This window comes from Ambystoma mexicanum, chromosome 9 (genome assembly GCF_040938575.1).
Source record: "Ambystoma mexicanum isolate Mex_15411 chromosome 9, UKY_AmexF1_1, whole genome shotgun sequence".
Lineage (NCBI taxonomy): Eukaryota > Metazoa > Chordata > Amphibia > Caudata > Ambystomatidae > Ambystoma > Ambystoma mexicanum.
Genome location: NC_090931.1, coordinates 1,497,285,430 through 1,497,299,757, shown reverse-complemented (window position 1 = coordinate 1,497,299,757; position 14,328 = coordinate 1,497,285,430). Strand labels below are relative to the sequence as shown.

General features: G+C 42.5%; 1 protein-coding gene across 1 annotated transcript in view; it reads right to left on the bottom strand.

The window, feature by feature from the left end:
* Positions 1–2,300: 2,300 nt before the first annotated feature.
* The window catches only part of LOC138487529 (zinc finger protein 850-like), a 131,946-nt gene continuing 119,918 nt past the window's right edge, over positions 2,301–14,328 (bottom strand). Inside the window, exon 4 of the mRNA XM_069614026.1 lies at positions 2,301–11,443. Coding sequence (XP_069470127.1) covers positions 10,187–11,443 — 1,257 coding nt within the window. The 3' untranslated portion in view covers positions 2,301–10,186. The remainder of the gene's footprint in view (positions 11,444–14,328) is intronic.

Here is a 14,328-nt window from a genome sequence, read left to right as displayed (position 1 = left end):
TAGAGTGCAGGATCATTATTTGTTACCAAAGGTGTGGCCTATGCCAAGGCATTGCCGGTTAAATTGGCTATCACAAAACCAACCCGGGACCTGGCAGTCTCATATGTACGAGGTCTGAAGGCAAAATGAATCTGGCATGCTTCCACAAAGTCTTTTAATGAACCCGGGTTGCCATCATACTTTCCGGATGACAAGGTCATGGGGGTAAATCTCCTCGAATCTCCTCTCGCACTACCAACTGTTGGCGGAGGGCAACACTTTCAGTCCATAAGGCCTGCACCTCTGCAGTAAGGTTCTGCATAGCCGCTACCAACTCCTGGTATTGTTCTAATGACGCCATCGGAGTATCTTGGTGTTGTATTCTGTCAGAATGCTGCTTACCCTGCCGAACCAGCTCCTCACCTGCACTTTCCGATGAGCTCTTCAGGTGTTCGGATGTCCTCCTCTGGCGTGGTTTCTGGACGTCAGGATCCTTTCTTTCCTTCGCCCTCTTCTCGTGCAAATAAGGTCTGGCTCCCTCAGAGGCCACCTTGGCAGGATTTGGGTACCTGACCTCAGAGGACATCGAGGAGCCAAGCCTCCAAACCCTGGGAAAGGAGTTTCCTCTGTATGTTGAGTTTTTCCGTGTTATCAGTCTTCGGGTGGTGTGGCACTGAAGAGTTTCCAACAGACACAAGCCGATAATTACAGCCCTCTAGAGATCAGGCGAGGCACACTGCTTCAGGCGAGAATGGAGTTTGCACCATGGGCCAAAAATGGGTACTGATGAAAGAGCCAAGGAAACTGGGAGTAGACTTCCTTCTCCAGGTGAGAGCATTGATGTCACAGCTGCGACTGCATAGCAGAAGGAGTCGTACCAATGCTGATAAGAGAACAGGAAGGCAAGAAGGCTGCAGTGCTGCTTGACAGGGAGAAGCGAATAAGCACGGCAGCACTGTCCACTCCGTTGGATAGGCAAGGGGATCAAGCACTGAAGGACAGAGGAGAGGATAGGAGAAAGAGCAGATTGTTGGAAGACAACAAAGAAGAAAGACTCTGTGTGAGAATAAACAATACTGACCCTGTTTCCCAATTATGTTTTTTTCAGACCTCTCACTATAATACATCTTTTAAAAGAACATCAGAGATTTTAGGAAACTAGCAGAGCCCACCTTAAGACACCTAGGCCAAATTTAACAGCGACCGACATGTAAAAATAATGTGCTTGTTTTTTCTTATTTTGTTAAATGAACAAATGTGTTCCGTTTCCAAACCGTTATGTGTTCCCTGCTTCCAGGAGGTTTATGGTCTTTTATGTAAGACAGTTATTCCAGGGCCACATTCAATGCATACTGTTCCTTCAGCCAATAAAGTTTAAAATGTTCATTTTATTTAGTTGTTTGAGAATGATCTGTACTGTGGCTTTCTTTTACTAATTATTTCACTCTGCAACGTCTGATGAAGTATGTGGGTCTTCGGAAGCTAATATTTTGATCCATCTCAGCTTAGTATGTTCAGTTAGTCCAATAAAAGGTATCAAAACCTGCATCGTATGCCATCATAGCCACAAACATAGGAACTGAAGAGTGTAGAAATAAATCTCTAGCTGTGTGTGATCTAAGAGGCATCTATTAGAAGAAAATCTAATACATGGAATAATGAACTTTCATGCATATATTTTCAATAAAGCACCTGCTCACTAGAAGTAGTTTCCCCGTCAGTAGGGTTCAGCATTCTCCAAACCACTACCATTCCATGATCCGATATTAACAGTGTGCCATGCGCCAACACATTTCTGAATCTACCAGTCAATCTTATCTAATATAGAATCTAATGTGACACTAAAACCCCCTGAAATCATTATGTTATAAAACCCATATTAATTCTCCTCCTCGACACCACCTAGGCCATCACGTCGGTAGGTCATAGCCGGTCAGATAGCACAGCGAGTAGAGCGTTTGTTTTGACATCCGTGCAGTGCCTGCCTATGCAGGTTCAAATCCCGGCAGGGCCACAATACATCCTTTCGAGGTTGATAAATGAGCACCACACACTGTAGGAAATAAGCAGCGCTCAGGTTCATAGCGCTATATAAAATACAAAAACAGAAACGTCACCCCCACGCCACCTGACTCATCCGCCCCTCTCCTCCCACCCAGTACAGCTGTATCCAACCCTCTGCTGTATATCTGTTTAGTTGTTACCTCTGAAAAGCGCTCTGTTACCCATCTGTACTGTTCTATACATCTGTAAAACACTCTGTTGCTTCTTGAAGGTAGGTCTGTGTGCAAAAATAATATAATAATGATACACTGGCAGAATTAATTACAAAAGAAGCAATACATTTTATTAATAGCATATGTGGACTCAAAAATATAGTCTGTTTCCAATGTCTTCACTTTAAAAAGACTATCATGGCAGCCATTTTGAACTCTAAAGGAAGACTAGAGTTTTTAACATTCCTTGTAAATAACAAACATACACCAAAGATTGGTAGCACCTGCCAATCAAATCAAGGACATTAAAAAAAGCAAGAGTAGGGTAGTAGAGAAAGAAAGGGGAAGAAGGTAGTAGGAAACAGAAAAAAAGCGGGAAATATATTTATCAGACTAAAATCTTCCACCAAAGCTCCTTGCTTAAGACCATCTTCCCCAACATGGGGAGGGAGGTTTGGGGAGTGCTGAAACTCATCCTAACCAGACCAGCATTTTCTACAATCTCCCTCCCTTTATGAGTTGCTTTTCATGCTAATCATTGTTGGCCACATGCTGAACAGCATTCCATCCCCATCAGCAAACAATGTACTATCAGAATGGCCCATCTATGGTGGTGATAGTTTGCGGTATAAATATCTTTTAACATGACATAACATTATGATGGGCAATAGAAAAAAATAAAAATATACATAAATGTATATATAACGAGGTGCATTTGCTGGTACACACATTTTCAAAAGAGATCAATCTGATACAAGGATAAATCTGATACAAGGAATGCATCATGTATGGGAGAGTCAGATATATTAAACACTTTATTCAAATACCATGCTGTTCTTCTTACACATTTTCTTACTTCTGTGACCCCCTTGGCGATTGAGTGAGAGCAGTAATCTCTTTTCATATTCAGACTGTTGTAAGAAGGCCGAGCAACGATACATCTGACACAAGACAGCTGTGGTTTAAGACAGTGTGTTTTTTATGTGTGTGGTCAGGGAAATGGTTGGACTAAATCTGCTCTAGGAGCTACAGAAAGCTCCAAGAATAAGTGAGTTCCTAGTGAAAACAGTGTCACAGATAGAACAACACAAATGAGATACTTCTCGGGTGTCCAGCACCTCCAGTGATGTTTCTCCAAATGATAAAGTTTGTAACGTAATCTTAAGAGTCACTGTTCTTCTACAAGCCAACGTCCAAAAGGATGGTCAACAGAAAGATCCAAATCTTCTCTTAACAATTCCATAGCCTTCTTGCTAACCATGAGCTAAAATACAAAATGTTCCAAGTCCTGGCCAACAAAAGACTTCACAAATCATATTTTTAATGTCCAGCCCCACCCTACACTTAACATAAAGAAATGTTCCTTTTGGAAGGCCCTTTCAGGTGTTACAGTCTTGAATTTCCATCAACTCTCCTGTTGTCACCATGTACCTTTTAAACGTCTCCCAGGTCTCTTGGGGTTCCGTCTTCTGCCTCTCATCTTGCCCTGCACATCGCACCAGTGCTCCTTGTTGCAGTGTTGGGTCTCTCCAAATGTCCGGCACTTCCTAATACCGGGATGGTCTATTTCCGACATCTTAATCCTTAACATTCAGTACAGTTTGTTGCAGTTTCAGGCTCACAGCCTTGACTTCTTATGTAGACCTCAAATTTCTCAGAATTCTCTTGTGGAAAGCGGCCACCTTGTATAAAGTGCTGGCCTCCAGGTCACCACAGGGTGTGGCCACAAACATGTCCATCTGCTCTTGGTCTGATGCTGCTTCTTCTGGACTCGCCCGCTCTCTATGTGTCGTCCCTTATGATTGGCTGGCACTGCTCGAGTTTTGAATAGTGAGATTGGGTTGAGCATGTTGTATTGTTTCTCGTAATTTATTCTTGCATTTGTAACAAGGAGCCTCTCAGCATTGGTTAACAGCAGCATTCGTTTCACGTGGCATTTCTGCAGCTTTATAAAAGTTGAGTGAATTTGTAGATTGCTGTCTGTAGCTGCTTCTTGGTCTGTCGCTTTCTGTGTCCTCCCGTATTCAGGAAGTAGACTGCTGCACAATGTATGCCTAATTGCACAGTTCATGGCTGTGCTGTTTCTGGACTTTTTTTAGAGGGTAAGTTTAGAATCTACAGATTTTGTGGTTTGCAAGCAGAATGTGTGTGTGCGTGCATGCGTGTGCGTGTGTATGTGTGTGTGGTAAACTCCCAGTTGGAATTTAAGGTCTGGAATACTTCTGGTGGAACAGTACCGGGTCCTGGTGGAGTTGGCAAGCATCTGGGATCCTGTTCCATCCGGGTAGTGGCTGGGCCCACCCAGATCCTTGTGGCTCGCCCCCATCACATACAAGTATCAGGAGAGCCATCAACTCACCACACTGGCTGGAAACAATGTGAGCGTACACGTTCCAATGCAAACCAGAATGGAATTGTTAGAGCACTTCTAGGCCCATCACAGATGCTTCATGGGTGTGACATGGCACTTTCTGCTGCAGACCTTCGTGTTCACTGAGGTAAGGAGAGATAGCATGTGTCTGCTGATGCTGGGAGCTTGTACTGGATGATTCTCCTGTGCTCCAGACCAGCATGGACAGAACACTCAAGTATGTGCCGCTAGTCCTGTATTTCAATGTCCAACTTCCAAAGCAAGGCTGTGCTATATGAGGCCATTATATCCAATAACCACAATAAGCAAGTCAAATTATTGAAAGAAATAAGGCTCCAAGTCACAGTACATTTACAAAGTCATAAGAACCGTTCTAAGGGATATGAAGGCTTCAGTATCACCTTAGGCAAGGGGTGAAAGCACAAGGTGATCCAAGTAACAATCAATTTGTTTTGAGGTAGGAGAGGGCCTGATTCAGGATTATTTTAGGAAGTAATGCTCTCATCATTTCCATTCATGAATGTGTCTAGTTAATAAAGGATATAAGACACCTTTTTAGCTCTGGATAAGGACTTGGCCTCAGATAAGGCAAGTCATTTCTCCACAATGCCTTTGCTGTAGCTCTAAATTGGGAGATTTACCTTTTGTGGACTGCAAAATAATTCAGTCATTTCCCTGGAATTGCTAGGGATTTTTTACTTAATAGGAAACCTCTGCCTTAGCGTTAATACCGGACACACGAGGGCTATTTCTACAGGGGTGCTGCAAGGTTCTATTCTTGGTGTTCTTTATAAAAGTACATTTTTTTACATCTCTTTCCTATTTATTTTTGCTGTTGTCAATATAAACTTTGCTTGTGCCCGCATTTACATTTTCATGTTCAACCTCCTCGATGACCTGTTCCTATCTGTGTGTGTTTAAGTAGCTTTGGGTTGCCCCTAAGTACGCACTGTGATTAAAGGACACAACATCCAAAAACAACAGCGAATAAGACACAGGTTCCTTCCACAGATTCCTGATTTTCAGTCATCCATAGAGAGCAGATGTCCTGGTCTTCGGGGATCCATCCAGCCTATGGGGGTTTGTTTACAACCTTTTATAAAGTCATTGGGTGTGATTGCTCAGCCGAGTAGGTGCGCTCCAAAGTAGAAGCAGTGACAACAATTTCTCTATTCAAGACTCCATGGTTGTGCACACTGGGGATGATAGACCCATCGCATAGTTCCAGTGGAGGATGGGTTGCTGCTATGCTAGTGTGCACTTATTGATCGGCATCAAGCCAGAACACATACTTTTCCAATGTGGCAATTTTAGGGTCCATTCTAGCTCAGGTTGCAGATTTTCACACACACAGGTCAAAGGTGGCTTTACAGACCTTACCCTGGTCATTGGTTCAGTAATATATTCTTTATTGATCTTCTTTACTTAGCTATTATATTATTTAGGTTCATTGCGGCTGCTAGCATGCATACACTTTCCACAAACCCAGGTCCCTTTGCACAGTTTACAACTGGTTCAGCCAGAGGTTGGGCAAATCATCCATCAGAATGTCTTATTTCCCAGTTTGAAACATTTACAGATTTTCTTTTATGCCTTCTGTTATAATTAGCTTGATTTGTTTGTACCTTTTTTTTACTAGAGACAAGTTATCCTGCTTATTATATTATACAAATTCAACACATTATTTTACAAAAAGATTAAATTTGTTCTCTTGTATGTTACCTTTCAAGTAATTTTAGTCTTGTTTTTCAACTGAGGTTGAGTGTATTGATAAAACATTTCTCCATTGTGTGCATCTTCATATCAAGTTAGAGGATGAAACATGTCTGATCTACTTGCCAAAAGACATTCCCTGTGCCTCCTCCCCCGACAGACTATACTAGGGTTCAGATGGCCATGCGCCCTGGGCAGCCACGGCAAGCTACCCTAGCGAGCCTCATCAATATTGCCCTTGCTCCCATCAACACCCACAGAACACACGCACGAACCCCCTCATTCTGTTCAATGCTCGGTCAGCAGTCACTCATGCCGCAGGGATCACCATCCTCATCTCGTAAAAGAAACTTGACACCCTCTTCATTACCAAAAAATTGTTTACCCCATGTTTTTGACGTCCTCCTACCCCCAGTCTACTGCATGCAACATACCGGCCAGCCAAGGAGGCAGGAAGCGAAGCGGAAATTATCCACAGGAGCAACTGGCCATGTCCCATCCATCCCCTCTCCCAGAACAAGCTTGTATGAATCACTCGCTTGCTGATTCCCTTTATCGCACAAGGAATCCATCATCTTCCACCTCATTTACAGACCACCTAACGGTAGTGACTATATGCAACATCTCCAACTTACTCTCTTCTGCCAAATTAGCACACACCAATAATGTCTTTCTCTGAGAATTTAACATCCACTGTTTCACACCGACAACCAGACTCTTTTTGCACAGACCAGATACATGGACCTTAAGCAAACTGTGCTCTACCCCATGCACAACAAAGGCAACACCCTTAGTCTTTACGCCATCCCCCTTCATCACCTGCGCAGACCCTACCCCTCCTCGACTGGTATGACCACACCCCCATCCCACTGTTGATCACCCACTTGACCGTGGGCCACAAAGGTCAGGCTAATCACCACCTCACTGCTGCTCATTCAAAATCTTCCTGGTCAAGCCAACTTGGCAGACTTCCCCACCACAGGGAATGTCTCGGTCTTCCTAGAATTATTCAACAACTCTGCCATGAGACTAGTGGACACTCAGTCCCCCCTAAAAACCAGCTGCAGTAAGACCAACTCCTCTGCCCCTCGACAAATCCTCAAACACATTATCAATCAGGGTCATAATAAACAGTGGCGCAAAAAACATAACCCTGGGGGGGTATTACTACAAATAAATTGCAGACCATCACTGCAAACCCAAACATGCAGCCTTTTACAAGCCCCATTTCACTGCATACATATATGGGGGATAGAATATATATGTGGGGAGATGAGTTAAACAGATAATAAATGTAGAAGGTTGCGAATTCGCACTAATGGATTCGATATTTTCACATAGATGCACCCTGGAGAGCTAACCAACCTCAACTCTCTCTGCGCCAAATGTAGCATTCTGATTACTGAGGCCAAAGCAAGTTACTTGTCCACCACCATCGTAGTAACCTCTAACAGGAGCACAGTACCCTTTGAATTAGTACAGCATTGTACCAAACCCTGGGCCGACCCTGAGGTGCCAGCAACTCAAGAAAGATGCAATGGAATTACCAACTCAAAAAAAAAAGACAAAATTGGACAGATCATTGAATCAACCTCCCACAGCATTAGCCTCCCCTGCACTCCAGCATGCATAATGCCATCTAACGACTGAATTCTCTCCACAACTCACAACTTAAAACAATTGCCTCCCTCAGTGTAACTTCCTACTGTGATATCATCATCATCCTGGCCTCCTTCATTAATAGTTGAAGGACGTGACGGTCATCACACTTCACAGCATCATTAATGCCTCCTTCACACAAGGGTAATTCCCAGACACCCTCAAGACTGGTATCATATGATTGAAAGAAAAAACGAACCTTAGATCCAGACAACATGGAACACTACCGGCACATTACAAACCTTCCGTTTATCAGCATCTTGTAAAAAGTAGTCATCAGACAACTACTCACCACAATCGAATAACTACACTTCCTAAATGACTATCAGTCAAGATTTCACCGCTAGTGTAGCATTGTTGTGGACGATTCCCTCCAAATCATCGCTAAGGGTGACTCGTACCTCCTCGTCCTCATTGATCTCTGAACTGCATTCGACACACGTCAACCACTGCATCCTCTGCTCCTTCCTCGCCAACGGGATGCGATTCTCTAGCACTTTCCTGAATTCGTTTACTTCCTATCTCTCGCGCAGACACCAGGCCGACCAGATAAACATTTGGCATTCTAACCAACTCCCAGTTTCCTGTGGAGTCCCCAAAGGCTACATCCTGTCACCGATACTTTTTAATCTTTACACAGAGCTTCTGGTCATAATCCTCAGAGATCCCGATAGAGCCATTCACCAATGCGCGAACAATACTCAGTTGTACATGAAAGTATAAAGCCCACATGACATCAATCTTCTCTGCGATTACCTAGCCATCATCCAGTCCTGGATGTTGAATGCCTACCTCAAATTTAACCCATCCACGCCCAAATTCGTCCTCATCAGCCCCCCACTGAACAACTTGTCCAACAATGGCCCAATAATATGTGCCTAGAAAGAGTTGATCCGCAACTCTCAAATCCAGCAAAATCTGTAGGCTTCACCATTGACAGCAGCCTGTCCGTCCAGAAACACATAGCCAAGAAGGCCCAAACGGCCTAGATCAAAATCTTCAACCTTGGTAAATCAAATCCTTCATCCTTCCACAGGACTTCTGGACTGCAATGCAGGCCCTTGTGGTCTTGTACATTGGTAGGGGTGGGAAATGCCCTCCGGACATGTTTATTTATTTAGTAATGCGCACCAAACCCGTAGATAGCTGTGCACATCAAGAAAGAATACTTTAAGCTTGGTTACAACATGGTATAGCTTGGCTACCAACTGCTCAATTGGCTGCCCTAAAAGCAGTCCACCACACTGCATCCCGTCTTATTACAGGTGCGTGGAAATTTGACTGAATCACCTTCCCTCGTGCGTGATTTACATTGGCTTCCTCTACAGGCCAGGATACAGTTCAAGACTGCATGTATCATATACAAAACAGTCACAAGTAGCAGACCAGCGTACCTAGCGGCTAAGCTCCACATATCTCCTTGTGCTGGAAATCAACTAATTGGCTTGAATCACAACTCGGCCACAAAGAAAGGACACGCAAACAATCCTTGCCTTGTCACGCAGTCACACCTCTGAAGCTGGATCCCTGTATTCACGCGGAATGCCTGCACCATTCACTAATTGTCACAACTCTCTAAAAAGGAGGCCTTTTCAACAGTATCTGACCGAGCACACATCCCAATGGACGCACAGACCGCCACTCACAGTATTGCGCTACTTTTAAAAGATGCCAGCCCAAATGCTGGCTACACACAAACAGTCCAGAGCTCTGCTGTTCCTGAGCTAGGTCAGCGCTTTAAACAATACAAAAACTGAAAAGATTTTTTCTCCATGTGTGGTTTTTATAACTGAAGCATTTCTGACATCCTGCAGACTGACAAGGATTTTCTGATGCATGAGTTCTCTCCGGAAGAACAAGAGACATTTTCCTAATGAATGTTTTCTGACATTAATTTTACTGATATGGGTGTACTACTGTGTGCATACTCTCATGCTGAATAAGAGTTCACTTTAAACTGAATTTTTTCTGACATTCAGTGCACTGATAGGGTTTTCTCTGTGCGGTCTCTCATGATTAATAAGATTGATTTTTATAAATGAAGCCTGTATCGCATTCATTGCACTGATGAGGTTTCTCTCCACTGTGTATTCGCTCCTGACGGATAAGATTGCCTTTTTGCATGAAGCATTTCTGACACTCATTACACTGATAGGTTTTTTTCTCCCATATTTGTTCTCACATGATAAATAAGACTGATTTTACCAATGAAGCCTTTTTGGCATTCAGTGCACTGATGAGGTTTTTCTCATGTGTGTGTTCTCTCATGATGCATACGACTGGTTTTCTGACTGAAGCATTTCTGACATTCTATGCACTGATAAGGTTTGTCTCCTGTATGAACTATTTCATGCTGCATGAGAGAGGTTTTGCGACTGAAACATTTCTGACATTCTGAGCATTCATAAGGTTTTTCTCCTGTGTGGGTTCTCCCGTGTTGAATGAGATTGAATTTATGAATGAAGCTTTTCTGACATTCAATGCATTGGTGAGGTTTTTCTCCTGTGTGCGTTCTTTCATGATAAATAAAACTGCCTTTTTGACTGAAGCATTTCTGGCACTCAGTGCACTGATAAGGTTTTTCTCTTGTATGGGTATTTTCATGCTGCATAAGAGTGTTTTTGAGACTGAAACGTTGCTGACATTTGCTACATTGATAAGGGTTTTCTCCTGTGTGTGTTCTCTCATGACGAAAAAGAGTGCCTTTTTGACTGAAACATTGCTGACATTCAGTGCATTGATAAGGTTTTTCTCCTGTGTGACATTCAGTGCATTGATAAGGTTTTTCTCCTGTGTGACATTCAGTGCATTGATAAGGTTTTTCTCCTCTGTTTGTTCTCTCATGATGAATAAGACTGAGTTTACGAATGTAGCATTTCCGACATTCAGTGCACTTATATGTTTTATCTCCTGTGTGTGTTCTCTCATGATCAATAAGACCACATTTATTAATGAAGCCTTTTGGACAATCAGTGCATTGATATGGTTTTTCTCCCGTGTGGGTTCTCTCATGACGGATAAGATGTCCTTTTTGGCTGAAGCACTTCTGACATTCAGTGCATTGACACAGGTTGTCCCCTCTGTGCTTTCTTTCATGCAGCTGGAGAGAGTTTTTGCGACGGAAGCATTTCTGACATTCATTGCACTGATGAGGTTTTTCTCCCGTGTGAGTTCTCTCATGATTAGTAAGACTGTCTTTATGACTGAAGCATTTCTGACATTCATTGCATTGATACGGTTTTTCGCCTGTGTGGGTTCTCTCATGCTGAATAAGAAAGCCTTTTTGAGTGAAGCATTTCTGACATTCAGTGCATTGATACGGTTTTTCCCCTGTGTGTGTTCTTTCATGCAGCATGAGAGAGTTTTGGCGACTGAAGCATTTCTGACAATCAGCACACTGAAGTTTGTTCTCTTTTAAGATTATTTCCATGTCTGTTCTTGTTTTGGATACATCAAGGCTCAACATGTACCCAATGGCTAGGTATAATTGACTCTTGGCAAGTAACTACTGTTGGGAACTTCAAGAACTGAGGTGGCCCGTGAATTTGTATGCCTGCCTAGTAGCTTGCACCTTAAAATGTGTATCACTACAGTATGCACAATGGCAATGCAGAAGGGAGAGATGCAATGATCCAGGCATGGGGACTGCACAAGAAAATTAGGAAGGTCAGATTGTTGGTAATTCACAGAAATATACCTTCAATGGGAACACATGTTCATAACCTCCCTAACAAAACAGGGTGCACGTTTTTCTTAATAACCTGTATGCCCTCACTGCACCTCTCTAGATCCCCCATTTCTATATCCTTTTAAAACTACCCATAATATACTATCCTGCTAATATCATCCACATCATTATATCACATTGCTGTACAGCAATCGATTGTTTGCCAAATAGGTTTGCACTACACAAAATGCAACAAATGGTAGAAGAAAATTCATTCCAGAGTGAGGGCCTAGATGGATCATGCTTAGGCTGAATCTCTCCAACTAGTTGCAGGGTCTCAGGTGAATGCTTGCATTTTCTCTCTTGATTCCACGTGTTGCTACCTCTCTGGGCAGCCTCTGTTTGTTGCCCCATAGGCTTTACTTGATGAATCTGGTTGTGCCAATGCTGACTCGCTCACTGTATCTTCCCTTGTGCTCTCTCTCTCATTGCGAGCCTGGTATTTTGACAAGCGTTTTTCTAGCCACCCACAGCAATGAGGTTGCTCCTACATACATCATGTAGAAATGATCATGTCCTGTTTCAGTTCACGCAGATAATGAGCTGTGCTGTCAGACTGCACATCTTGATAGGCTTGTGCCTGTGCTCCTCTGTACCACTGCACTTTGCCTTCATTTAGGAAGCATTCAGTTCCTGTCATTATTCACAGACTCATCTATCAGATTACTCAAATTTGGGAGCTTTGTGACGTACAACTGGAAAGGGGGATTGGAGACATCACTTTTTCAAGAGTCTTGTTCTTGCCTCTCCCGATTCCTTCCTTAACATATCGGGCATCTGCTTTCCTTTTCAGAGCTCTGAAGTATCTTCTCTTTCTTCAAAGGAAGCCTTTTTAGGGTGTTGCTTTTAGCACATTTCAATTAATCATCATTTTGTCTGTTCTGGCCTGCGGCATCCGCCTGTAAATTAATAAATGAAAGGTTATCTTTCCACATGTGACATTGTAATAAGAAACACCATTAAATAAATGAAAGGCAGTCTCAAACAATATCAAAGATTCTATTCTGTCCACATCAGAGGTGATTTAGAGCACTGTACGGAGTATCAAAGTTTAGAAAAATGTCAAACATATTTCTGAAGCAACAGGGAAAAAACCTCAGTAACACTTACTCTGAGACACAGTAAGAAAGAAGCTGGGAAGAAAAGAACCATCAAATTCCATCAATTAAGTCTTCTCATAGGAAAGGCCAAGGCCAGTCTAATTTTTGTCTTTCGTTAAAATATTTATTTTACTTTTTTTTTATTAGGTTGCAGTGATATAATGGCCCTATTTGCTGACTCAAACACACTCAATCTACCTGCGTCAAGATGTACCTGAATCACAGGGTCACTAAAGAACAACAATAAATGAAACATTTTATTGAACACTGACTGGTGAAAGTGGCTGGAGATTTACCATGACTTCCTTAAATTCTACATTACAACTACCCAGGGCGTGTGTTGCATCTTCCTTGCCTTTTGCCCTCCACATAATGGCATTGATTGAATGAATTGTGGATGCTGTCAGGTACCTACCAGATAACTCAGCAGATGTAGATTCAGGGGATGGGTACAGTGTTGATATGTAAACTGGAGAAGAGGGCAAGGATATGAGACTGGTAAATACATGAGAAGGTCAAGAGGACTACTTTTAGGTTTAAATCTGGTCTTCTTCATTTATTCTGAGTGTATCGGAAGGTTTTCTCTGTCTGGAAACCAACAATGACCATTCAGTCATTTCAATGAACTCTTTTTTGCTATTTAAATTCTGGCTGCCCTACTAGGATATCGCATCACGTGAGCAGTGCTGGTCCAACCTCCCCTTTGGCCAGGGGAGTGCTTGTTCTGGATGGCCTCCCATGCTTCTGGTATTCTGGATACTTTACGAATATTGGGGATCATGATCGTTCGTCTCATATTCGGGCCCAGAATTGCTTGTTCACAAGAGCCAGGGAGCTTTTCAATTCCAGAATGTTCACTTACATTGGGTAAACCACGTTTGATATTTTTCATGTAGTGATGTGTTCACTCTGTTTTTCGTGATGGAATATCATTTCCTAGGCTTCCCACTCATGTCATACTATACATACACACAGAAAGCTATAAATCAGGAGAATGATTATGGTGTCATTGTTTTGAATTACAAATGGAAAATAGTAACGCTTGAATAGGACCTAGAAATCATAGTACCAGAGGTGGGCTGTGGCATTCGATTCCCAGCGATTGTGTTTGGAACACAACACAACGGCAAGATTATGTTACATTGCAGCTTCTAAGATTTAGAAAATCTCCTAAGGCTCCCAGGAGAAAAGTGAATGTTTGCCAAAATGACAGAATCAGATGCCAATTAAGACACACAGCATAAACCAACGCGCAGCACAGCGTAGAACAAATAAGTAAGATAGCAAAAAATTATGAATGTTAATTAGCCAAAGCTGCTGTGTGCATTACAATATGCTTTATAAATATTAATATGTAACAATGCATCATGTTTTAGTGAGCCTGTAAAAAAAAGTGAACGCTTTTTCAAAGTTACAAATGAGAATGAGCAAAACTGTACACCAACAATTACAACACTTGGAGATACTTAAAATTAATCTACTGATGAAGCCAGTACATGTTATTGAAATCCATTGGTAGCTAGACACCGGACATGCCCACAACTAACAGGTTCCCTTCACAGT